The sequence below is a fragment of the Dothidotthia symphoricarpi genome (assembly GCF_010015815.1).
Source record: "Dothidotthia symphoricarpi CBS 119687 unplaced genomic scaffold P153scaffold_7, whole genome shotgun sequence".
Taxonomy (NCBI): domain Eukaryota; kingdom Fungi; phylum Ascomycota; class Dothideomycetes; order Pleosporales; family Dothidotthiaceae; genus Dothidotthia; species Dothidotthia symphoricarpi.
Window position 1 is genome coordinate 812,252 of NW_022985014.1, and position 24,974 is coordinate 837,225.

A 24,974-nucleotide genomic window follows, 5' to 3' on the forward strand; every position below is an offset into this window, starting at 1 on the left:
AGGCCTCAACGCTCCTCACTGCACACTTTACCGCATGCACCTTTCACGCAAAGCAACACATCCGCGGCATTCACAACGCGATCGCAATGGACGTTACGATGCGGCAATCTTCCTGCACCCCCACAAGCATCAAGCTGGTTCCCGCTGCAATTACCATACCAAGCCTTCTGGATCATTTCCCGGATCTATCAAGCCCGTGTTTGACCACCGGGCGTCCCTGACTCTTCCCTCAATGTCGTGTCGTTCACGTTCTACGCAGGCATAACTTGAATCGGTAGATTAATGACTATGGTACAGCGTCGCTCCGCCTGATCAGCAACAATGTATCGCGCTTTCTTTTTCGTCCTGAAACACCCCCTTTTTTCGGCGTCTGCGGCCTTGTTTGTCTTTCCCAGCTCTTCTCAGCGATGAGCATAGCGTGATTTTCATATGCTGGCATTGACCTCGTGAAAAGACAGCCTTGTGGGTTTGTGTGGAATTCCCCATGGTGATTTTATGATACGCATAAGAGGTCACAATTACCGATGTAGTAAAGGACCACGCGAAGTATATGGCTTTTATATTACAGCGCTTGAAATTGATGGCGACGCACTTTAATCGCCACAGATGCAAGTTATGAGGTCTGGATAGGAACATATCGTGTCCAGCATGATGTATATTCACCCGACATGCGAGCTTATGAACGGTCGTTCGGAAAGTGCCATGAACAAAACATTCATTATGAAAACTTGTCCTGTATCAAGATTGTACAACCAAAAGGTCTAACGTGTGAAATCATTGACACGTGAAGACGTTGTTCGCCAAGCTTCGCAATCAACAAACGCGACACGACGCGACACGCGACTCAACCACGACGTCATGGTAAGTTACAAATCTCACTCAGCGATCCATTCCTGCTAATTCTTTGAAGGCACCGACGCGATCAAACGACAACAATACGAAGAAGCGACGGGGCAGGCCTCCTGGAAGCCGCACATCTGTCACAGCGACCAAGCGAGTCGCAAAGCCCGCAGCTAAGAAGGGCAGGACCTCGCGAAAGCAGGCAATATCTGGACAGGCTGAGGACGAGGACGTGGATGAACTCTCGAGAGTGGGCCGGACTGCGACCAAACAAACAACAAAGCCAAAGGGCAAGAGGACAAAGAAGCAACCTTCGCAGGGAGACTCCGAAGATGAACTTTCAATAGCAGTGGACGTTGACGGGGACGATGACGAGCTTTCGAGAGCAGACAATGCGCAGCCATTGCGACCGCGGAAGCGTAAGGTAGACGCTGAACAGAATGTCATTGCCGAAGAGCAGTCAGAGCCGCGCAAGAAGTACGTGCAACTGGAGGTGAAGACAAAAAGGATACCCCAAGAGCAGATAGACTCGTGGCCGCAGGTCTCTACGCAAGTCTTGGAGCAGATCGTCGCTGTGATTCGCGATGCGAAAAAGGACATTGCGAACACGCAGCGGGACGAGCGCAGAGTTATTGCGGCACACAACATTCTAAATCCTCTCGTACAAAAGTTGGCACGTGAGCTGTCAAATTCGCGAATACCACCTCAGGCTAAAGATATACATTTCAACATCGACAAGCTCACAGAGCGAAACGCGCAGGTCTTTCGAGAAGTCACCACCGCCCGGCACGCAAAGCAGCTCCTCAGCGAGCAGGTCAAGGTGGCCGAGCATTTACTGAAGAAGGACGAGGAGAGCCTGGAGGAACTGAAGACGAACGCAAGGAAGTGGAAGGCAGAGTGGAAACACCAGGAGAAGCATGGACGGGTAAGCTATTTCCATTCATAATACGCGTGGACGGGCGGCTGACTTACGGTAGCTGCATCCTCTACTCCAAAAATCGGATGATACTGTAATTGATAGTGATGGTCCTGACGAAATTGGTCTGAAGCGGTCATCTCCAGTAGACACCTTCTTGCTCGATGCGCCTGACTCTGAGTTCGCCCCAGTTCTCGAGCAACTCCGGCGCAGTCTTGAGAATATGCAGAGTAATCATGCGCAGGTCAAGGGCGTCGATGAAGCTATGAAGGACACGCAGGCAGCTTTGGACAACATCCTATTCAGGCACGCCAGCGCACAGCAGTACGCTGCGTTCTGAGCTAAATGGGCCTGTAGACTCAGCTGGCGTTGAGGATTTTTCAAGTTTTCTGGTAGTCTTGCATGGCTTAGCGTACAACGTGGATAAACTGGGTCTGTCTACGATACTTTTAAGGAGTTGGTGGGATATTCAATACTCTGTAGCAAGACCTGTGCGACAGGGATGGTCCGCTGCATGGGCTGTACGAGGCAAAGTACAAATAGCTTGACTGAAATTGAAGGTTGACACGCGATGGAAAGGCAACTTTTGAGGCTTATCTCCTTGCTGTACCCAATTTAGCACTGAGAGACCCGACACTGTGGTCAGCTGTAGTGCAGCATTTGGAAGCCATGATTGGCTGTGCAGGATATGCAACTCTCACGTGTCTTGCAGCAGCGCAGTTCGACGTTATGCGAACACCATGTTGCCTACCCCATGGTTATCCTAGTGAGCGCTGAAGAGTGAAGACATAGTGTGCGGGCCACGCGCCGCAGCTGTCAACTTTATGCCAAGACAAGCTGATTACGACATCCCCGCCTTTCCGGTTTCTCCCTCGGGTCGGTAACACACGCGACCTCACTGATCGTCAGCGCGCTGCCGGAACAACACCTCAACTGCCCCATTTTTACTCCAGTGCATGCTTCGTTGTATCACTGGGGAACGTGCCCTAACCACTGCCAAAGTTGTTTGCTTCTTCTCGGCGCCCCGACGCGTGGCACAAACCAAGTCGTAGAACACGTCGAGGTTGCGAGAAGAACGACCAGCATTGAAACCTGCCTACATCATTACGCTTGATGACGGAAGCTGCGCGCAGGTCCAATGGAGCTACGTCGTCTGACATGACGAACTCCCGAGGAATGGATGGGGGGAAAGACGTCTTCAAATCAAGTGTTGCCAAAAACAGCTCACCATCTAAGGACAAAGCTTCTTCCTCATTAAGTTCTGGAACGCCAACGAAAACTTCAAAGAAGCGCAGAAAGGTCAATCATGGTAAGAATCATATGTCGTACTACTTTGGTTGCCTTGACCCTGCTGACTTGGACGCCACGACATAGCGTGCATATACTGCAGACGTTCGGTGAGCCGCAGCCGTCTCCCTGGCATCCAATACATGGTCCCTTTGCTTCCAAGACATTCCACAATGCCCGCTAACATCGTTATCCTTAGCATATGACTTGTGATCTCGTAGGTGCACTGGAAACCCTGTTCTATTTCCAAAAGCTGATCATCACACTCTGCAGGAGCGGCCGTGTACACGATGTATCAAGAGAAACATCGGGCATCTCTGCCACGACGAGCCTCGCGAGGGTGTCAAAAAAGCCAAGACAGACCCAGAACAGGCCGAAGAGCAGAGCGAAACCCCAGAGAATGGAGTCACCGTCTCCGATGCCGACTCAACCATTCTCTCTCAGCAGGTTAGCGCTCCGGATGTAGGGCTACAACTTGCACCGCCTCCCCTACTTCCTGATAGCGGTGCCCGCACGGCATCGATAGCCCAATCTGAACCCGCATCAACGCCACAGCTGTCTTCCCTTACCCCTGGAAATCAGTCCTGTAAGTTACACATGAATCCAGCTTCAGGGTCAAGTTTCTCGCTGAATGATTTTGAAGTCTTAAATTATGGTGATCTGGTCTCCCCCTCCCAAAATAACTTTCAGGATATGCACCAACTTCATCCCTCGTATAACTTCAACGCATCCGAAGTCAGTAATGAGTACAATTTGCTCAACGACTTTCTCAATAACAGCCTTATGGACGACGGCTCGTTCTACGGAGGTGGAGACTTTCAAGCTCTGTTCTCCGATGCTTCTCTGATGAATCCCATGGGCACCCTAACCAATAATTCTACCTTCAACCCAAATGCGTCTCGAAACGCTCAATTACTACCTCCACCTGCTCAACCCGCTACCGGAAACCCTAAGCAACGGCGGTCCAGTGGCTTTCCTATGGATAAGGCTCGGGAGAGATATCTTTTGACCGCTGCTGATCCTGCTGGCTCGGATAGCCCTGAAGAACGAATGAACAAGCTTCTTAGAGCTAAGATGGATGCGGGGTTGTTGAGGCCGTTTAACTATGTCAAGGGTTACGCACGATTGAATCAGTACATGGAACAGAACCTACAACAAGTGTCTCGTGTGCGAATATTACGCCAGCTCGACAGATTTCGACCTAAGTTTCGTGAGCGCATCAACAATTCGACCGACATGGATCTGGTGCGCATTGAGATGTGGTTTGACAAGAGTTTGATGGAATACGATCGTGTGTTCGCGAGCATGGCCATACCTGCTTGCTGCTGGCGGAGAACTGGCGAGATATACAGAGGGAACAAAGAGATGGCAAGCCTCATCCACGTACCAATGTCGAAGCTCCGAGACGTAAGCAGCAGGCCTCGCCGAATTGATATCATAACTAACTCACAGCATAGGGTAATATTGCTTTGCATGAAATTATCGCTGAGCCGTCATTGGTGTCCTACTGGGAGAAGTTTGGCGCCATTGCATTCGATCACACTCAGAAAGCTATCCTTACCAGTTGTTCGTTGAAGAACCCAGATCCAAATTCGAAGGATCCTGAGATTCGGTGCTGTTTTTCCTTCACTGTTAAGAGAGATGCTAACAATATGTGAGTCGATCGAGTAGTCGCGGATCGGTATATGCTGACTGCTTTAGCCCGGCGCTGATTGTGGGCAATTTCCTTCCCATCACAGAGGCAACATCTGGTTCGTTGCCATGTTAAAATATTAGTGGTGTATGAAAATTGCATGGTGGTCTTGTATGAATATCTTGCGAGACGGCAGTGCTTGATTGGGTTCGGTAATGTTATGTTTTTGTACTCTTTATCCTAGCATGTATTTCAGGTGAGTGTGGACTTATCTGGGTCTTTTTGATGCAGTAGCAGCCGTTAGCTGTGTCTATAATATCATGAGGACGCAGGTCTTCGGTGAGTATCATCTACATTGGTATCTACCTAGTTTCAATATTTAATCGCCTTTTTTGCTATCGTTCAAGCACTTACACTCAGTAAATACCGCTTAGACGCTTGAAAGTATTTGCCTGTAGCTTTGCACGTTCAGCTTGCAGCTGGCGTCCAGCGCTGGCACCTGATACGGAAGTCGCGACCCACAATCTCACGCGCAATGCGCTTCCTCTCTTCACCACTCACATACTTCCAGACGTTTGCAACATGGCACCGACGCAACCTACAGCAAGATCAGAACGCGAAAAGAAGCTAAAGTCGGTGCTTAGTGAGTGACCGCTCTCCAATCCGCATCTCAACGCTTGACACTCACATTTCGCAGCCTTCGCCTCACTACTCGCCGATCGGCTCGGCAACCTCTGTGATACATCGCTTATCATTGACCTCCAGACCCATATACGAGTGCTGTTACTCCCAGCTTTATCGACGGCGACAACGAAGCAAGAGAATCTCGACAAGCTAGGTGGCGAGCTATGGAACCTCTCCACCCGCCTGCGACGTGATGAGTCAACCCTAGATGGTAAAGGGAACGAAGAAGGAGCCCGCAAGAGTCGTGTTCTTTGCCTTGTACGCGTGTTTGCGTTCCTGCTTCTCGATTCGGCAGGTAAACAGGCGACCAAGACTCTTCAACGGAAGACATGCATTCGGCTTATGAAGGTTGCACTGAAAGCGGCAAGAGTATGCATCGACGGTAATGAGCTGGAAAATGCGACGAAGGTCCTCGAGAGGGCTGCAGAGTATCAGGAAGTCCTGAGCCACGCGAATAATGATGTGGTGAGCAATGAGGAGACAGAGCTTGCGGAACGATCGCGGGTCGAATACTATGCTGTACGAACGACTTTGGTAAGTCCTTTCAGTACACTAGATTCAGAACGAGCAGCTTCGTGTGCTGACGTGTGCATATACAGGCCTGGCGTCAAGACCGTATGGATACTGCAGAGCATATGTTCGTAAAATGCCAACAGCTCGTTCGCGTCCTCACTCCCACCACCGCTGAAAATCTCGCAGACCTGCTCTACGAGATTGGCAAGGGCGCCCTGACAAAGCGGAATTACGAACTCGCCGTTCGCTGGCTCGAACGCGCTTACGATGTGCTCGGAGAACAGGATCTGGAAATGCTCAGTCCAGAAGCTGGTGAGCTGCGACTTAGTACGATGCAGAGTCTCGTACATGCACACATGAAACTCAAGACGCCTGAGGCGCAAGACAAAGCGTGGCATATGGTAGGACTCATGGAGACTGAATACGGCGACAAGATGGTCGTTCCGCTGCTAAAGATTGAGCTTTTGTCTGCAGCCGAGACTTTCGACACAACCGAGTTCTATAATGTGCTTCTTCGTATGATGCGTTCGGTGGTCCTCAACGACACAAACTTCAGAACGATTATGCATCACATACACAAACTAAAAGATCACAGCATCATTTCCGCCTGTCAAGCACTTGACGATCTTGTTGACATACGTCTCTTCAGGGAAGAAAATCAGGCCTGGGTTGAGAAAGCCGTTATCACGCGTGTCTGGCTAGGGACCACCAATACATTTGCCGAGAACACACTCGAGCAATTGCAGCGGTTGTTCGATAGGGTTTTGCAAAATTCGAAGACATCCCTTTCAGCACCAGCCACTCATGCCGCACAAACATTGCTATGGAAGCAGGTCGAGGGGACACATAGCCAGGAACAATACGGCGTGGCTGAAGCGTGGTGTCGCATCTGCCTTCACATGCTTTTCGACAAAGCTGGAGCACAAAACAAGTCGAAAATCACAAGGTACGGTGGAGTTTGACTTGATAGAACAATTCGATTCTGACCGAACGCAGGAAGATTATTCAGTGTGCTCTAGCACGGCTGGACTTTGCCGCTGCTCGGGAGGCATACTCGAAGATGCCTAGTACCGGAAAAGATGAGCCTGTGACACGATACTTGATGTACAAATTGGGCATTCAGAGCAATGACACAGACTTGGCTGGAGAGTGCTTGGACGTCATATGCCGGAACTCATCAAAAGATGCAACTCTACTATATGCTTGCGTGATGGAGGCGCAGAATGCTGGCGATAAGCGGCAGGCCATAATTGCACTAGAACGTGTCCTCGACAAGTACGACTACAGTGCGCCCGCGGGTATTCATCTACCTGCGCTCTTGCGGTAAGTTCTCCTCTCAGTTCTTCTACCACCCATACTGAACACGAGTAGGAGCACTGCAAGGCTTCTTCAATCAGAACTGGTCAAAGATGGCAATATCGATTCTGATATCATGGGACAGCTATGTACCGTGTTCGAAGGATGTGAGAAATAATGCGTCTTGCAAAACCACTGTACTAACAATAGCTAGCATGTTCACAAGCTAGAGCATCTCGGAGAAGACCAAGTACTCCTGACCAACAACTGTTTACAACGCAGGAATTTGAGTGGTTTTCCAAGAACGCTTACAATCTCTCACTCAGGCACTGTGCAGAGATGCAACCCAGTATGCTGGTCAGGTTGTTGACTGTTTGCACAGAGGTAAAACAGTTCATCATATCTGGTTTCGTTCTAATCTGACAATCCGGCAGTTCATCAAGCTCTTGAATGAACAAGAAAAGTCAGATACTGGGAGTGATGTTTCTCTCAGGCTAGTGTTCTGCGAGTTTCTTGCTACTTGTAGCTATACCACAATGGCCCGAGCAGAGGACAATGTACAGAACTGCGTAAGTAGTGAGCATTCTGCTGCATGCAATAGCTGACTCTTTCAGCTTCAATTCTATCTAGAGGCTCGCAAACACAGTCAAGAATTTCGTCGTTCGGCAGCTGAAGGGATGGACAAGCTTGGCGGATCTGCTCAGTCGGACATAATCTTGAAGCATTTTCAGATCGTTAAGTTGGAACTGGAAGCGGTACTGAAGCTTGAGAAATGGGATGAGCTTGACGACCTTTTCGATCAATGCTGGAAGTACAAAAGCCCAGATCACTACGAAACACTCGCAGATCTTGTACTCGTGATTCACTCTAGTATGGTCACAGTGAGTTTGGAGGAGAAGTACCGGAGTAGTAAGTTTGGCAAGGTCGAGAGCTTACAAAAATGCTGATCATAAGCGCAGGAATTTTATCAGTGCTACGGAAGATTATCGATCTCACCTGGCGTCAGCCTGGCAAAGACATCACCAAGCTCGCGCGCTGGATACGCTGCCTGTTCAACATTGCGCTTACTTTCGACGAGAAGCTCAGTCTTGGTTGTGTTGAGAAGGCTATTGACATCGCAGCGGCGAACCAGGGAGTAAGTTCTTTTGAACCCCTCCCTTCGCGAATATTGTTAAGCGTACCCAGACATCTTACCATATCACTACGTCTCTCATGCTGGACACTCCCCCGCCATCATCAAGCCCTTCCAAACACGAGCACGATGATGTGGAATCGACTGACGATGAGTCCAAGAATACTGACCGATACCCTTCTACCGAACTCGAGTGGCTAGCAACAACGACTTATAATCGTGCCATTGACTACTATATGCAAGAAAATGATCAGAGTTCAAAGACGTGGGCAGAACACTCATTTAGAGCTGCGCAATGGCTTGAAGACAATGGAGCGTTAAGAGATCTGCTGATGGAGAAGTACGCATGCTTGAATTGGAACTCATAATGACGCAAGTTGTAACGTGCTTGCGATACATCGAGCATCAAAAGATTTAGAAGCATGTTGTGTTCGACGTTTAAAGTGTGCAAGCCTTGTGTGAAAATATGGTCAAACATGTTCCATGAAGGACATGACAAGAAAGTAACCATCTAGCTTCAAATTGCTGCATCAATTGATGGATCCACATATGATCATCGAGAGATCTACCATCGTACATGTACCCAATTACGCTAATCCGACATCAGGGTACTCTGAGACACAGAACCATAAGAACATAGTTTCCGAGTGCCGAAGATAGGATTTGCACCTCAATCTCCACCCCCAACTTCAACCAGGATCTTGACCTGGTTGTCCTTATCATTAATCAGTGCCTTGAATCCCTTCTCTTCAACTTCGGTCAGCTTAATCCGCTGTGTAATCATAGAGCTTGGCTCCATACTCCCCGCGGCCAACGCATCAATGACCTCCTGGAAATCCCCTACCTCATACGTCGCTACGCCTATATATGTCCGCTCCTTGAAATTGAAATCATTGGGCGTGATTGTACACGGCTTCTCCCAAATCGCGATGTTCACGATACATCCCCGCGCACGCGTGGCGTGCACTGCCTGATCCAATGCTGCTTGCACACCTGCGCAGTCGAAGACGATATGCACACCACGACCGTCTGTGAGCTCACGGCACCGGGCTACGAGGTCTTCGGTCAGGGGGTTGATGATGTAGTCTGCGCCAAACTTCTTAGCGAACTCTTGACGTCGACGCGAGACCTCGGAGACAATGATCTTCTCGCAACCCTTTGCTTTGAGGGCCAAAATGGTAGATATGCCAATCGGACCGCCACCGAGGATCAGCACTGCGTTGCCGGGTTTGTAGGGGCTCAACTTCACGGCGTGCCAGCCGACAGCGAGAGGCTCGACGAGCGCACCTATCTCGAGTGGAACGTTGTCTGGGAGGTGGTACAATGTTGATGTTGGGAGGACGATATGGTCGGCCAGACCGCCGCCCCAGCCTAGCAATGTCAGTCGGTGTGCGTTTGAAAGAAGAGGGAGATTTTGCGCACCGCTCAATCCTACGAATCCGTTACTCCAACAGCAGTTCTGCAGTCCTTCTTCACATGCGCCGCATGTACCGTCGTATATGATAGGCTGGACTACGACACGGTCGCCGGTCTTGTACTCCGCTACTCCTTCGCCTACTTCCTCGACTATGCCGCTGAACTCGTGGCCGAAGGTCACTGGGACACTCTCGCCGGTTATGGGATGGGGTGTTGTAGGACAGAGACCTGGACCACCGAGATACTCGTGCAAATCTGATCCGCAGATTCCGACGAAAGCTGGTCGAATTTTCACTTGGCCAGGCTTAACTTCTGGAACGGGTATCTTTTCGTAGCGTAGGTCGTGTTGGCCGTGAAACCGGACGGCATTCATGGTTTGTGTGCTTGGTGCCATCTCTGTAGGCTTCAAGATTACATATGCTCACTTTACGGAAACCGAAGCTGCTGTTGCGCAGCTGGATAGTGAGAAGTACAGCTGCGATCAAGATGACGCCAGGGAGGAGGACTCCGACTCTTTTAAACTGGCGCCCACAGTTGTCATAAGTCACTCTCTACCTGACACTGCAAGCTTGTATTTCCAGCATCCGAACCCCTCATCGCTCTTATGTCCATGTGCATTCGACATTCTCGACATGCGATTCGTTGTTACGCGTGCGCTGAACGCGCTAAGCAACGGCATACCCGATCCGGTAATCCCCAGTTCGATCACCCCGCAGTCGAATCGCGGGGTAACACACTCATGTCTTTAATCTCAGGACTCCTCTATCACCAGAGTCCTCCGGGATCGTATACGACGTAGCAGCGCATGGTAGGGTAACGCGCCAATAGCCGCTGGACGGTAGGCGCCGGTGATGTCCGTTGCGTCAGGGACATCGAATTCGTAACGAGCTCGGCTCCGACATCTCGAAAGGTCTGTCCAAGGCTTTTCCTTGTCGAGACACATAAACGGCTAAGAAAGAGATGTGGAAAGACGACGATGGAGTTTGATGATGAGTAGTTCGGAAAAATGATCGGGACTGTAGCAAATCGCGACAGGTACGTCATTGGCGGATACGGCGGAACATTTCTGGAAACTCTACGTTGAAGGTTTGCGATGTCACTCAAGACGTCTCCACCCCTCCGACGGTTCTCGAGTCTAGAAGTGGCTGCTGAGCGGTAGCGCATTTGTAGATTTCCGATGGCTCCGATTCGATGAAGCTCCAGCAATACGATGGTCGATCACATTGATGTCACTGTTGTTGACGCGTTGGTGACGATAGAAAAAGATGCCATGCGCCAACACACAGCTGGCGGCCGAAATGGCCCAATCAGACATGATGCTCGAGACGAGACCGCGGAAAGCTTCTGATTTGAGATCTTGCATGACCTCACTTCTGGGAATACGGCGAGGCGTATCATGGAACGCGCGATGGTGAAAGGCTTCAAATACGCGCACCTGCCCCTCAATAGCTTTTTTCTCGTCATCACGCCTTTCTCAACGCAACTCTACACCCTAAATCAGCTTTCACAACCGCCATAATGCCTTATCCAGAGACGACTGACGCGTTTACCGTCACCGACATCAAGAAATGGAGCACTTTCAAGCGCCAGGAAGTAAGTCAAATCCGCAGTATTAGCGGTAGATCAACTGTACTAACTCTCCGACTAGCTGCCTTTGAAGAAGTTTGAAGAGTACGATGTCGATCTTGCCATTGACGCCTGTGGTGTGTGTGCATCTGACATCCACACAATCACTGGCGGGTGGGGTGAAGACATCCCTCTTCCTCTTTGCGTAGGACATGAGGTTATTGGCAAGGTTGTCAAGATTGGCTCCAAGGTCACTTCATTGAAAATCGGCGACCGTGCTGGAATTGGAGCCCAAGTTGGAGCCGACCTGACATGTGGAAACTGCAAAGCCGACCAGGAGAACTACTGCCCGAACCAAATCGATACATACGGTGCTGAGCACCCTGACGGCACAGTTTCTCAGGGTGGTTTCTCCAGCCATATTCGCGCACACGAGTATTTCACATTCAAGATCCCGGATAACCTCGACACTGCAATTGCTGCTCCTATGCTTTGTGCTGGTCTGACCACATACTCTCCTCTTAAGAGACTGGGAACTGGACCTGGCAAGAAGATTGCCGTTGTTGGACTGTGAGTACCAAGGCAAAAACGTTCAGGCTTGAATGCTAACAAGTCTTAGGGGAGGTCTCGGTCACTTCGCTGTGCTCTGGGCCAAGGCTCTCGGTGCGGAGGTTTACGTCGTCTCCCACTCCCCTAGCAAGAAGGAACAGGCACTGAAGCTTGGCGCGAAGGAATTCATCGAGACCAAGGAGAAGGGTTGGGCCGATCCATACAAGTTCACCATGGACATTGCCATTTGCTGCGCGGATGCGACAGATCAATTCGACCTTTCTGAGTATTTCTCAATTCTCAAGGTCAACGGAACATTCCACATGGTTGGCTTGCCCGACAAGCCTCTCCCTTCGATGGACGCAAAGGTTTTCGTGCCCAACGGTTGCTACTTGGGCGCGTCGCATCTTGGCAACAGGCCTGAGATGATTGAGATGTTCGAATTGGCATCGAAGCAAAACATCAAGAGCTGGGTTGAGACGATCAAGATCAGCGAGGCGGGTTGCAAGGAAGCTGTTGAGCGTGTGGCGAATAACGACAATGTGCGCTTCAGGCTGACATTGATTGGATACGATGAGATTTTTGGAAAGAGGGCGTGAATGGGTTGGAAAAATGCCTAATGTTTTCAAAAGAACACAACTATTATGATAGACAGACATGATCAATGACATGATACATTGAAACTATGCGTTCCTTTCGTTCAAAATTGTTCTTTGACTAAATCATGCTTGTTGTCCCGACTCAAAAACACTTTCTTCTTGAGGAAAGAGTACCAATCAACCCGACTTCCCCGCTATGCACAGACGATTCTCAACGCGCTACCCCTGCCCCACTAAACCTCGACGCGTCGCGTCCTTCACCAGTCGCATACATCTCTACTCTCAATCCTCGCAACTCAGTACAACGCCACACCACACCACGCAAAATGCCAACGATTCCCCTCCACCTCCCCTCCTGTACCTCAACTGCCGTTGAGAACCCCCTCCCCCCACTCTTACACACGCCCTCAGGCCTCGCCCTCCTCGAACTCCAGGGCACAATCCACTTCCCACCTCCGCCCGCTTCGTCATCCGACCAGTCTACGCTCGTCGGAAAGCTTGTATTCCCACTGTACAATCCGCTGCTCAATGACCCGAGCGATACTAAGTGGATGAAGCGCGTGTACTTTTACGTGGGCGAGAATCAGCGCATGGCAGGGGAATGCAAGAAGCTGGGACGGCCGTTTGCTGTTGTTAGGAAGAAGGAGCGAGCTGGGGATAGGGGTGTGGATGTGGATATGAATGAGGTTGGTGAAGAAAGAGAGGATGGGGAGGGGAAAGAGGAGGAGTTGGAGATCGTGGAAGTAGTGAAATATAAGATTGTGTTTTCTGCTAGACCCGAACCGGTTGGGAGGGGGGAGGAGGCTGGTTGATGCAAAATGAGAATCAAAGTAAACTGAAATATTTGGGGTGAAGAAGAGATGACGATTCGACGATTCGACTTGGAGGAACATGGGATCGACTCCTACTACGCAAGCTACGAAGCGAAAATGGTCAATCGCACTTACTCGTCTCTAAAACATCAACTGTCGCCATACAGTGGGAAAGAGTAGTCATGAGTTGGTGTAAAGAAGCCTTACATGATCACGACGTTCGAAGTCTAGGAACAGCGGGCAAGCAACTTACGGCACTTTTTCTTCGTCACTCCAGACAACAACGATAAGCGAGACGATGTTGGGCGGGTTGGGTCTACAAAGGTCGACACCATACACTTGGACATACGAACAATGTGCTCGATCTTGCTCAGCCCGTCCACCATGTTACACAACAGCTACAAGTAGCAACTCATAATGCCACGCATTCTGTTGTATAACTCAGTGTCTCGGCACTTGTTATACTTCCTAGTGGACATCTATCGTCACAAAATCATGGACTTCACTTTGTCGACAACAACGAATACCTGCGACCCCTCCTGTAGCAGACCTCCGAACCGAACTGCGTCAATAATCCGTCTCAATCCGACGAGGCAGAGGGTGTTTCGATTCTGCAACTCCATTATAGGAATAGTTGTCCCTAAAAGCCAATTATTCTAGGCATAACAGATATAGTCTCAGTAATCATTATAAAGTCGACCCATACCACGATGAGTGACGCGTTATGGCATAATAATATGCTAGCTTGTCTGTAACGTTGGATATGAAAGCATATTGTTACATTTCACGTATGTCAATGTTCTTTCCAGATTCAGTCCGCAAGAGATGACGTATCCGTAAAAGAAATACATTTTGTACAATTACGCATATTGCGACAGCTTCATTTCACTAAAACTTTTCACACGCTGGTCGCATATCTAGCTCATGCGTCCAGAGACACGGTTTCTGGTTGTGCAGCCAGAGATATGTCTCACCTACAGCGTCGGCACTCATCTTCTTTCCCAACTTTTGCTCGTCACTGTCATCGTCTGCGATGGCGCCATTGGCGATCGTGTGCACGACGTGTACGCCCTTCTCGCTCATCTCGCGGGCCAGTGTTTGGGCGAGTTGACGCACCGAAGCGCGTCCTGCGCCGTAGGCTGCGAACTGTGCGCTGCAACGGAGTGCACCCAGGGTGCCGGTAAATATGAGAGTCTGGTTGCTTGTGAGTTATAAGTTATATAGGGACGGGGAATGGAACTGACTCCTTTCTTCTCCCCTCCATCAGCCAACGGTGTTTCGCCATGGTCCTCGAAGAATCGCTTAAGACTCTCTTGAGAGAAAGTAAACGCCCCGCCAACATAACTTTCCAGACTCTCCTCAAAGTCCTCCCTCGTCTCCTCCAAAAATGGCTTCTTGCTAGAATGCTTGATGCTGTATACAGCCATGTTCAGCTTCAAGTCCTTGAAGCTCTGATGCGCTTTGATGTCACGGAAAGCCTTCTCAAGAGAAGCTTTTGAGGTGTCTGTTGGAAAAGCCTCGAGAACAGCATCTGGACTTGCTTCATGGATTTTTGAGATAACGGATTTGAGGGATTCGGGACGACGGGCCAGGAGAGCGACGGCGAGGTTTCCGTGAGAAGGGTGAGAGAGGATGCGGGCAATTCCAGTCCCTGCGTTGGGACCTGCTCCAATGAGAATGGCGAGACCAGATGGAGCCATTTTGGAATAAATCAAGGTGCTTGTTTATGAGATGGTGTCTTGGGATAGTCGAAATCTCTGATTTACATGCGGATCAGCTCAGCGGGGAGCAGCCATATATAGTAACGTTCGACGATCGATTTTAGCGATGAGCTATTGCATCATCGATCAAGCTGCGTGCATGCGTGTGGATTGTTCCCGATCCTTCCGTAGTGAAATTGACTTTACCTCCAAGGTCCGGCAGAGACTACCGCGTAAAGTTTGATAACTGCGACCAGGATACCAAGAGCTGCTGGAGGCGAGTTTCTCTTTTGCCAAACCAAACTCTGAGCTTGGACCACAGAAAACGCGTCATAGCTTCTAACTCAACCTCAACTTCGACATCGCCTTCACATCTCTAACCTTTCGCCTGATACCGTTGCATATATGTCAATTATACTGAAAAGTTCACTGCCAACAGATTGTTCAACTTGAAAGTTTGAACGGCGGTGACCGCACGAGTTATTGCGCTGATGCTTAATTTGCTGTATGTCGTAACATCATGAGAATCGAGAGATCTGCAATTCGTCAGTACAAACGACGCTGTAGAATGTCAGAACACAGCTACCGTGCTGAATTGTAGTTCATGATCTCATGCTGGGTTGCCGGCGCTCCCGCAATAGCAAGCCAAAGACTTATACCGACTCATTCATCAACCCAATGTACATCGTGTTCTACTCTGTGACCTCTTTGATATGAAGAGAGACTTCATTAAGAAACTCTAGAAGATAAAGTATAAAATGACCTGCTCACTTGTTTTACAAATATGTCCACTACCACGCTTGTATCGAGACCCAACGTCTCGTTATACGCTTCTCTGGAAGAGACATTACCCGCCTGGAATATACCTCATGACCCAAATCCCATGTTCGAATTTACTTACAAGGTTATATGTCATAATCACATGTTCAATCTACTACATCAACAATTTCCTTGGTTTAGTCTTGATACGAACTTGGCGACAAGAGGAGTAACTTGCGCTCAAGTCACCACTATAGACGCTTATCAACTTCTGGATCTTGAGCCCAGTACTCGAGGACATAGCATGTGGCTACTCGGGATTTCTGTTCGCGATTGCCGGTGTGAGTACTTTCGAGATGTCAAAGCTGAAAGTAAAAGAATGAGATACTTCAACTTGGGGGTTGCGTCAATTCACGGTTCTGCTCTATGCCGGCCCGGGTATGGGGAATAATGGTGGAATGTAACCATCAAGACTCGTGCTGTATGTAACCACTGATAATTTGGCAACCATACCAACAAAGGTAGTCGCCACCCACAACCTAATATAGGTCGGACTTTTGAATACTCATGCAATTCCCCAAACTGAACGTTTTCCTGGGCACTGTTCACGATCTAGCTGCAATGAGAAACAAACATGGTTCAAGAAACTTAGCCTATTTTATTTCCTGATTAGGTCATTCTTTCCGCCAGACGCGGCACACATTAACGCACTACGATCAACAGGTTGGCATGCTTATGCACGTATTCACAGAACCGGCGCTGGATGATGTGCATATTCTTTCGAGATCTGCACGGCAGTTGGGGATGTGGGAAAATACCCGCACACCAGTCTCCGTATTTTGACATGGCTGCAGATGGTTTCAATCTGAAGAACGAGGTATGCAATTGGATCGGCTCACCAATATCCCAGTGTATAATCCCAAGCGCCGCTTTGAGAGTGGAACAAAAGGCGGTTTTCAAGCCTGGGCCAAACACCTCCGTTCTGCAGGATAACTTTTGGGAATCAAGAAAGTAAGCACCGTGTGAAACCAATTGGATGGTACGGTTGAAGAAGGCTGAGATTGCAGTGGCAATTCGCGGGCTACCATTGTTTGACTATGAATATACGCAACCACAATATAGAGACGAGCAGGATCATAGTACGCGCAATGGGTTTTCGAGGCGGACTGTCGATCGGTAGGGTCACAGGATTTACGGGCTTTTCGCACATTCCTTCCAGCCACAATCCACTCCAGAAGCACACCGTTGGCTCAAGCACAGACCATGGCTTTCGAATACGACGTGCGACATGCAAGCGAAGGATTGAGCGCATGCAACATAAACCGGATCCGGGTTGGGAAAACCTGCCTATAAGAAAGACGTGCAGCTTCGCCTCTCCTACCGGTATCAGCTTCACAATCAGGCTGATGCGAGACCAATGTCCGCGATACGCGACTCTCTACATTCGTCAACGGATAAGGCGGAAGATGCCTGGCGTCTAGGGGTTCACTTACAGGAGTGAGGCGCTACTATAGCTAGGCATGGCGTTCTCGTAAAACGCCACGAACGAGTGACCCGCACTTACCGCGCCTATGGCTCGAGACTTCAGAATTGCCACTCAACGAATCGGCAACAAGTATATATTCTAGGATTAACAAACTCCCTTGTTTGCTTAGGTAGAACCTAGCACATTGGTTCCCTGTTGAACCATCATTTCGACGCAACTTACCATGACTTAGTCACATATATGGTACATAATCTGGGAAGTTACACTGCAATACCTTGAAACTGGGGTATAGGTGATCAATAGTGAAGCCCCAGAAGCCATTATCAGATTTGAAGTAGGGATTACCACGACGCACGACACAGTCGAGTGACTCCTTAGGTTTCCTTGGTAGACGCCAGTTGACTATATGTGGGACTTCCTGTGTCTCGAGTGATCTAGATGCTACGCAAGCCTCTATTGAAGCTTACCAACGGGATTGAGATCGCTTTGTGAGTTGGAAGTCGGCAGTCCGCTCTGACTAGGATGTTCAATGTAGTATTAGCTGCGAAAGGTCCTTGGTAGCGGCATAGCTAGGTAAGCAGGGCAGTGGGTGGACGAAATCGATCCTTGGTGGTAATCATACGGGGTGATTCTCCGGTCAGCTGGTCAGTTGTACGACAGTGTAGTCTTATCGCATAGGCTTCCGGTGAATGCTATTAATATGATATGTGGTAAGATATGGGGTTGATGAAGAGGATGGTTCTCACATCACTCTGGATGTAAGATGTGAGGAGTGATTTTATTCGCAGCTCGGAAAGGCCTTTCTCCGAGTACTTACGAGCCTTCTTATTGATCCTTCGCTGGGTAGTGACGACGCACGAGAAGGATTTTGTTGGGCATCGTGGCGTCCCCAATCTTCGGTCGGAGGCGTATTTGCCAGCACATGGTATGGTCGGCTGTGGTTTCCACAGAAAAGGTGTTGACCGGTGGACTTCCATGAGGCTGATGCAGGGTGTCGATCGTAACGTTTGTCGATCAAATGCAACACATAAGAGCTTACATGCATCAATCGTAACACTCATGATCTACGTAGTATCAACGAATGTACAAGGCACTCAAAAAGAAGCCCCATGTTCATTGTATTACGTCCAAATCGTACGGTATTCGTGGAGACGATGACGAAGCAACCAATCAAGGATTCGGAGCAAAGGAAGAACGCCTAAAGACCGATACCGGGTATGTGGCAAATCCCGGATGCTGCACGTTTTTGGACCCCATTCGCAGGGCGACGTGGGAGCGACGCCGCATGATTGATACCGGGCATTGGACCAGGAACACCCACGTTATGATCCCCTACTGTGCTAAGCCACGTCTGACGTCCTTTACGTTCAGTCTGTAGTTCAAGACATGATATACAATACTTACAGCTCAACTCGCTCTCCCTTCGCGTTTGCCCTCAACTTTCTGTCCAATATCACCAATGCTCTCCAGTCTCGGTTTACCTCAACTACTATATCAAAAATTCTCATCTGTACACCAATCAATCACTGCGAACAGATAAACTAGGAATCGCACCTACCAAGACCAGCAACGATCAGCAAACTATATTCACAGACATGTCAGTGGCAACCACGCTTAGCCAGAAGTCCTCTAGCGAGAGTTTGCAGAGCGATTATTCTGCCCTCTCATCCCCAGACAAGCTCGCCCCCACTATGACAGGCTCCATGGTCTGGGAAGGAAGCGAACTCGATCCAGTCAAATATGTCGTCAAGCTCGACCAACGCGAGATCCAAGACATCAGGGCTGCGGTTATCAAGGTCAAAAGTAAGTAATAACCGTACAACTGTTGTCAGAATGTATCCACTGACTGAAATACAGTCTCAGGGATTCCTCGATCCGAGATTCGACATGACACCTTCAAACTGGAGAATCCGAAGCTCGAGAACAAATTGTCCTTGATCAGCAAGGAGCTCCACCAGGGTCAAGGCGTAGTTGTCTTGCGAGGTCTTGAAGCTGCCAAGTTTAACGATGAGGAAGCTGTCATTGCGTTCGCTGGCGTTTGTTCATACATTTGTCCAGAACGAGCAACGGATTCTTACGCCAACCAGACGTTAAGTGAGTTTGCTTTCCTACGAAATTAAGACAGAAGTGATGTTGATATGTTTAGGCCACGTTCGCGACGCTACTAAAGAAATTGTACCCGTGTGGGCCAAGGACATCGGGCTGGCTGGCTCCAAGATCACAACTGCGATGGACTTCCACAGCGATCGGTTCTCTGGCGATATCATTGCCCTCCACGTTAGGAATGATGGTGGTGATGGAATTGGCGGCGGGCAGTACGCCGCTAGCTTTTGGAGGATCTACAACGAGCTCCTAATAAATGAGCCTGAGGTTCTAGAGACTATGGCGGAGGCGGACTGGCCCTTCGAGCTGAAACAGAAGTGAGTTAGTTCCTGTGAACGGGTTTGCCAGAAAGCGGTTACTGACAGAGTAACAGGGACAGGGAGCCATACCTCGAGATGGGGCCCACCCTGCTTTTTTCTAAAGGCAGGCCCATATGCCAATTCGTCAAGGCCCCACTACTCGGGACTTCACTGATTCCCCGCGACACTGGAATGCCCAACGTCTCACCTAAACATATACGTGCTATACAAGCAGTTGAGGAGCTGGCAAGGCGTTTCTGCACAAAGCTTGACCGCAAGCAGGGAGACATTCAGTTCATCAACAACCTGAGCATCATGCATGCCCGCGAAGCCTACTGCGGCACAAATGGAAAGCCCAGCACTCGCCACCTGCTGCGTATGTTTCTTCGGGATCCCGCCAACGCCTGGGAGAAGCCAGCTCGCTTCCGCAACAACTTTGACGACCCCTTCACACCTGGGAGACAGCAGAATCTTCCCGTTGTTGACACTGATCCATGGCGCGTTATTAGCGGGCGTGAGAGTCACGGTTAATGTTGCAGCTGCATATTATTGGAGACAGGCTGTTAACGTACAGGGAAATTGTTGATATGATTGTTGAAGAGAATTGTAGGATGCATTCACGCATGGCGTTTGGGCGAAAGATATCATTGCTGTTCTGTATTCACGAGTATCCGTCTCAGTATCATATCTTGCGGCGGACTGAAGCTTGACATACTCGAATCGATCACACGCTTTGACAACGCTGCTCAACATATGTATTGGAATTGTGATTGGCCAAACTTCACCCACGATGACCTTAATGCGATGATCACGGAAATGTAGTTTAAGCTCCAGCTTCTTTGAAGAGTTTCGTTATCCACTCACTAGACATCGAGTAATGGGCTGAGGCAAATCCAGTCAGTGGTGGCTGAAATCGATCTATATCACTTGTTAGAAACTTTAGCCAATGGATGAACGCGATACTTACCAGCGCCAAGTCTATTGAACACATGTGCAATCTTGGTCACGTATTGGAATCCTTCCTCGTCAATGTGACCTCTGTCACGCAACTCTTCGGGGTTGTCACGCGCCAATTTGAATGGCGAATAACCACGCAATGTGCAACGCCAATGATACAACAGGACAGGAAAAGCAAATTCCCACTTTTTTATCTGGTTGCTTACGACGTTGTTGACTTGGTTCTCGATCGACTAAGAAGGTCAGCAGGTTTCGTCTTCAACTGGAGAGAGAAATCGACTTACGGTGCCATTTTTGGACTTGATGTAGCCCTTTGCTCCATAATGAACGTACTCAAGGTTCCAGAAGATCACGTAAAAAGCCAGAAATAGCTCATACCAAGGTTTGATTCGAGGCTTAAAGATCGAGGCTGCCAGCTCCTTGACGAACAACTTTTCCAGCTTCTTCAAGTACTTTACAGCTGCAACATCCATTTGATGGGTTATAGCGCCTGGAAGTGGCCGATCACATGAGTTTCGATCATAGGCTTCGTACTCACTACGCCCTAGCCTGCGATAATCGTACTCTTGAATCCCGGGTATGTTATTTGACCACACAGTGCCATAGCCTTGAGATACGACTGAAAGACACTGTAGCCGCATAGCTAAGTCAAGCACTTTGGATCCGGTCAGACTCCGCATCCGTGTGACCTCTTGATATGTCAGAGAAGCGATCTCGTCTTGGCGGATACGAGCAAAGACCCAAGCTTCAATCGCAGGCTGGAGAGTAGAGAAATATCGCTCGTAGGCCGGGACAAAGTTTGCAGTATCATAGATGGCGTATGCTGGCTGCTCCACCGCCTTGACTTCGCCCTCTGTATTCGACCAGACTGACGCAGCGACATCCAGAGAGCCTCTCCTTGGGCTGTAATGCCGAAAGACGATGCGCATAGGCTGTGCATTAGATATCGGCCCAAAACCTGGAAGATTCCACATTACTTCCATTTCGTAGAGTTGCGTCCCCGGAATCCAGTCGTATCCAAGAAATTCGGCTTCTTCTTGGTGCTCGCGACCGTTACAACGGCGTACGAGGCTCGTATCCTCAAGGTGTTCTCTGTAGCAAGGTTCGAGAAATGATCTGGCGTGAGTTGCGATCTTGTCACACTTCTGGCACGGGTCACCCTCGTCACACTACAAACCATTGTTAGTTGATGACTTTCGTAAGTCGTAGTATACATACCCCTGATTTGTAAAACCTACATCGGACGCAGATTCTCTTCGTCTTGCGCATAGTGTGTGTCTTTTCTCTCTGCTTGTCCTGGAGGGGACCTTTGCGTTTGGAAACTTTCAACTTCTCCTGTCTTTCTACAAACGACGAAGGGACTCTCGCAGGTTTCTTCTTCGTGAACGCTCTTCGGTTGCTCTGTTGATGGGCAGTACCCTCGGGTATTTGGTTGGTTTGTACTTGGTGGTGCTGAAAGGCTCCATGTTCAATCTGTGATTGGACGGGAGGCCATTGCTGAACCTGCTCATGCGTCTGCTCGTACACAGCAGCAGTATCAGATGGGCTTTCGCCTGGGTTGGCTGTAGGCCATAGTGTACCAGACGAGGCGCTAAGTCCAGATGTTGTTATGCTGCTGGTTACAGCCTTACTAATCTGGTCCGGGTATTGGTGATGTCCTACTGGAGGCACATGAGATCTAACTTCCCAAAAAGCAGGTAGTTGCGAAGGTACGTGTGAGTTGTTAAGGTTCAGAAGCGATGTCTGCGACTGGGAATCCGGGCGTCGCGAGACTGCGTGTGTCGTCGAATTTTGGTTCGGGAAGAGTGGGTCAAGCGGGTTGGCGGGAGAGTTCTAAGTAAATTAGCCGTGTTTAGCGTAGGTCACAACACCTCGTGTACACTCACTGAAGATACTCGCAGCTCACCTAGTTGGTCTATGCTTCGAAATGTATTCTCCGGGGCAGCCTGGGGCAACACCGACCCTGTGTTCGATGCCTGGTATTGACGTGATACAGAGTGATTCGCCTGTGGCACAGCCGCGCTCGCCCCACCATCACCGTAGGTTGCGCGCGGCGCCCATCCATGGAAACTCTGACGAGGATACGCAGCGGACCACGCGGGTGGATCAGAGGGAGTGACAAAATCGGAGGAGACTCCGCCTTGGGTGAAGACCGATGAAGGGCCGCCATAAGGTTGGCCCTGCCATACTACTGCGAAATTGGCTGCATACAGCTGGTCGTGGTCGTTGGGGGGGATGTTTTGGTAGCGCGAGTGGGTGCTGGCGCTTCTGTAATACTGCGAGCTGGTCGACATAGAGTCAGGTTGCGGCTGGTTGCGTACAAGCTCGCAGCAGGCATCAGGCGTTTGCGCGTACCTCATTCGTTTGGGGGTAGCAGGCAGAGTCCGTGAGGCGAAGAACGAGGGTGGCCAAAGGCCATAGAGCGACGCTCTACACGTTGGTAACAAAAGCTTGAGGGGATGGGATGCATGTCAGGAAACAAGGCTGGTTCCCAGTGGGATGCAGAGCATGTCCTAGCTCCTGGAGCTCGACGCGCAGGGCTGCATATCCCGTGCAAGCTGCACGCCTCATCATCGATAAAACACCACCATCTCATCCAGACACTCGTTCGTCATCCACAGTACCATTTCGAAACATCTACGCGGACGTTGCCCCTGCATAGACCTTTTTTTAACTTCGCCCACTTCCACGCGGCAGGTGGGCTTTTAGTTGGCTGGCCAGTGATTCCGAGTTTAGTCACATGTAACTTGTCATATTTGCGCCTCATGCTTGTATTTATGATCTAACATTAGAGGCCGTCATGTTTTGGGTTGATTGTTTTGACAGCATTGCTCTTATGAAGATCCAATACTGCAAATATCGTTCATCCTTCAAAGATATGCATTCGCCGTGCGCTTTATGATTACATACATATCAGTGCATGAAGCCACTGGGCGTATAGAATCTTACCAATGGTACACCCCAGTCGCGTCACAGGTTACATGCGCCTCCACATCCCCGATGATTTAGCGTGCCTCTGCTACGTTGTGTGGCGCCATAGCCATGGCGAGAGCCGGATCTATACAGCCTGAGACCATCCGTATCAAATGATCGACAGCGCATGACTAGAGAGTGGAGATATCGGCCGTTGGATAAGTGTCCGCCAACAGCGAGTAAGGGACCAAGCGAGGAGAACCAATGACAGACAATATCCATTGGAGGCATGATAAACTAAACAACAATCACAACTCTTATGAACCCAAGTAGATGACATAGTGTGATCGATAAGTGATATTGAAGCGCGATAGGCAAGCACAGATAACCATTCCATTTCAATCCCATTAGTGATTCTCAATAATTTCAAGCTTGAACTACTTCGACTTCTTCTTTGGTGGCGTCGAGGTCTCCTCCTCGTCTTCGACATCCTCCTCCGCGTAGCTTCTCTTCCCGGCAATTCTCGAGCTCTTCCTCGTGCCTTCTTCTCTCTCCTTGGGCTTTGCAGCCTGCTTCTTTGTCTTCGCGGCGCCCTTCGTCGCAGTTTCTTTCTTTGTGTCGTCTTTCTTCGCAGTTTCTTTCTTTGTGTCGTCTTTCTTCGTGACATCTTTCTTCGTAGCTGCCTTCTTTGCGCTGTCTTTCTTGACTGGTTGATCCTTCTTCTTACTTGAATTCGCCTTGGGTTTCTGCGCGCTTGTAGGGACATTATCTTCCTTCTCCTCGCTGTTATCTTCTTCCTTCTCGTCATCAGTCTTGACAGTCTTTTCCTCATCCTTCTCTTCCTCAACCTTGTCGTCACCTTTCTCTTCCTCTTTCTCTTCCTCAACCTTATCATCCTCCTTCTCAGCCTCTTTCTCGTCCTCTTTCTCTTTCTCATCTTCTTTCACACCCTTCTTCCCTCCCTTCCCCCCAGACTTAGCCTTAGCTTTAGGCGTCCCTTTCTTCGGCTCATTCTTGCTTCCCTCCTCATTCTCGTAGCTACCGCCCTTTTTCTCATACTCTTTAGCTAATTTCGTTGCCTGAACACGCGCAAACTGGTCAGTATATCTTCTCACAATATCAGCTGTACATGGGGGATGTGCGGCGACGCGACGCGACAAGACGCGACAACATGCGACAACACGCGACAGCACGCGATCACACGCGACAAAGAACAACACATAGCAAGACTAACCTTCCAGGCGCTCCATTGACCCTTCCCACCTCCATCCTTATTCGTCTCACCCTTAACCTTCTCCTTGACTTCCTCGCGAAGCTTCGGGTCCGTAGGCTTTCCCTTGCTGGACGGCATGTTTAATACAAGAGCTTAAGGGACAAGTAACGAGTAACGCGTAAAATTGTATCTGCGACGCGACGATAAACACGTAGAGTCTGATAGAGTAGGGTAAAGTAGAGTAAAGCAGAGCACAGCCAAGCAGAACAAATTAAGAGTAAACAACCCCGACCTCTTCCTT

General features: G+C 49.5%; 12 protein-coding genes across 12 annotated transcripts; 8 read left to right on the forward strand and 4 right to left on the reverse strand.

Annotated features, from left to right (window-relative positions):
- Nucleotides 1-785: 785 nt before the first annotated feature.
- Nucleotides 786-2,337, forward strand: P153DRAFT_313198 (uncharacterized protein). The gene is made up of 3 exons (XM_033664871.1): nucleotides 786-861; nucleotides 911-1,765; nucleotides 1,818-2,337. The coding sequence occupies exons 1-3, from the start codon at nucleotides 859-861 to the stop codon at nucleotides 2,094-2,096; spliced, it is 1,137 nt and encodes a 378-aa protein (XP_033525381.1). The 5' UTR covers nucleotides 786-858; the 3' UTR covers nucleotides 2,097-2,337.
- Nucleotides 2,338-2,537: 200 nt separating this feature from the next.
- On the forward strand, nucleotides 2,538-5,064 carry P153DRAFT_365618 (uncharacterized protein). The gene is made up of 7 exons (XM_033667861.1): nucleotides 2,538-3,065; nucleotides 3,131-3,153; nucleotides 3,243-3,260; nucleotides 3,317-3,629; nucleotides 3,687-4,450; nucleotides 4,501-4,697; nucleotides 4,745-5,064. The coding sequence occupies exons 1-7, from the start codon at nucleotides 2,870-2,872 to the stop codon at nucleotides 4,809-4,811; spliced, it is 1,578 nt and encodes a 525-aa protein (XP_033525382.1). The 5' UTR covers nucleotides 2,538-2,869; the 3' UTR covers nucleotides 4,812-5,064.
- Nucleotides 5,065-5,253: 189 nt separating this feature from the next.
- Nucleotides 5,254-8,744, forward strand: P153DRAFT_337110 (SPO22-domain-containing protein). Its single transcript, XM_033665731.1, has 10 exons — nucleotides 5,254-5,319; nucleotides 5,374-5,894; nucleotides 5,960-6,819; nucleotides 6,870-7,196; nucleotides 7,245-7,336; nucleotides 7,384-7,553; nucleotides 7,604-7,738; nucleotides 7,784-8,078; nucleotides 8,129-8,304; nucleotides 8,355-8,744. Exons 1-10 carry the CDS (start codon nucleotides 5,259-5,261, stop codon nucleotides 8,667-8,669), a joined length of 2,952 nt encoding a protein of 983 aa, XP_033525383.1. The 5' UTR covers nucleotides 5,254-5,258; the 3' UTR covers nucleotides 8,670-8,744.
- Nucleotides 8,745-8,971: 227 nt separating this feature from the next.
- P153DRAFT_287799 (sorbitol dehydrogenase) lies at nucleotides 8,972-10,090 on the reverse strand (the record flags this gene model as incomplete). Its single annotated transcript, XM_033663562.1, has 2 exons — nucleotides 8,972-9,672; nucleotides 9,724-10,090. 2 exons carry the CDS (start codon nucleotides 10,088-10,090, stop codon nucleotides 8,972-8,974), a joined length of 1,068 nt encoding a protein of 355 aa, XP_033525384.1.
- A 1,145-nt stretch (nucleotides 10,091-11,235) lies between these two features.
- On the forward strand, nucleotides 11,236-12,431 carry P153DRAFT_287748 (GroES-like protein; the record flags this gene model as incomplete). The annotated part of the gene is made up of 3 exons (XM_033663559.1): nucleotides 11,236-11,310; nucleotides 11,366-11,853; nucleotides 11,903-12,431. The coding sequence occupies 3 exons, from the start codon at nucleotides 11,236-11,238 to the stop codon at nucleotides 12,429-12,431; spliced, it is 1,092 nt and encodes a 363-aa protein (XP_033525385.1).
- Nucleotides 12,432-12,677: 246 nt separating this feature from the next.
- Nucleotides 12,678-13,452, forward strand: P153DRAFT_208637 (uncharacterized protein). Its single transcript, XM_033662548.1, has 2 exons — nucleotides 12,678-13,117; nucleotides 13,157-13,452. The coding sequence occupies exons 1-2, from the start codon at nucleotides 12,758-12,760 to the stop codon at nucleotides 13,241-13,243; spliced, it is 447 nt and encodes a 148-aa protein (XP_033525386.1). The 5' UTR covers nucleotides 12,678-12,757; the 3' UTR covers nucleotides 13,244-13,452.
- A 679-nt stretch (nucleotides 13,453-14,131) lies between these two features.
- Nucleotides 14,132-14,943, reverse strand: P153DRAFT_287049 (NAD(P)-binding protein; the record flags this gene model as incomplete). The annotated part of the gene is made up of 2 exons (XM_033663502.1): nucleotides 14,132-14,437; nucleotides 14,488-14,943. 2 exons carry the CDS (start codon nucleotides 14,941-14,943, stop codon nucleotides 14,132-14,134), a joined length of 762 nt encoding a protein of 253 aa, XP_033525387.1.
- A 1,603-nt stretch (nucleotides 14,944-16,546) lies between these two features.
- P153DRAFT_355792 (uncharacterized protein) lies at nucleotides 16,547-17,183 on the forward strand (the record flags this gene model as incomplete). Its single annotated transcript, XM_033666596.1, has 4 exons — nucleotides 16,547-16,579; nucleotides 16,613-16,713; nucleotides 16,825-16,878; nucleotides 16,922-17,183. The coding sequence occupies 4 exons, from the start codon at nucleotides 16,547-16,549 to the stop codon at nucleotides 17,181-17,183; spliced, it is 450 nt and encodes a 149-aa protein (XP_033525388.1).
- Nucleotides 17,184-18,792: 1,609 nt separating this feature from the next.
- P153DRAFT_269336 (Clavaminate synthase-like protein) lies at nucleotides 18,793-20,121 on the forward strand (the record flags this gene model as incomplete). The annotated part of the gene is made up of 4 exons (XM_033662892.1): nucleotides 18,793-18,991; nucleotides 19,046-19,282; nucleotides 19,335-19,608; nucleotides 19,665-20,121. Coding segments are annotated over 4 exons (1,167 nt in total), but the record flags the coding sequence as incomplete, so codon positions are not given.
- Nucleotides 20,122-20,413: 292 nt separating this feature from the next.
- P153DRAFT_287202 (uncharacterized protein) lies at nucleotides 20,414-22,841 on the reverse strand (the record flags this gene model as incomplete). Its single annotated transcript, XM_033663516.1, has 5 exons — nucleotides 20,414-20,508; nucleotides 20,558-20,780; nucleotides 20,832-21,716; nucleotides 21,766-22,380; nucleotides 22,434-22,841. The coding sequence occupies 5 exons, from the start codon at nucleotides 22,839-22,841 to the stop codon at nucleotides 20,414-20,416; spliced, it is 2,226 nt and encodes a 741-aa protein (XP_033525390.1).
- A 21-nt stretch (nucleotides 22,842-22,862) lies between these two features.
- On the forward strand, nucleotides 22,863-23,416 carry P153DRAFT_208710 (uncharacterized protein). Its single transcript, XM_033662549.1, has one exon. The coding sequence runs from the start codon at nucleotides 23,007-23,009 to the stop codon at nucleotides 23,331-23,333; it is 327 nt and encodes a 108-aa protein (XP_033525391.1). The 5' UTR covers nucleotides 22,863-23,006; the 3' UTR covers nucleotides 23,334-23,416.
- Nucleotides 23,417-24,434: 1,018 nt separating this feature from the next.
- On the reverse strand, nucleotides 24,435-24,811 carry P153DRAFT_257341 (uncharacterized protein; the record flags this gene model as incomplete). The annotated part of the gene is made up of 2 exons (XM_033662786.1): nucleotides 24,435-24,539; nucleotides 24,695-24,811. Coding segments are annotated over 2 exons (222 nt in total), but the record flags the coding sequence as incomplete, so codon positions are not given.
- Nucleotides 24,812-24,974: the final 163 nt, after the last annotated feature.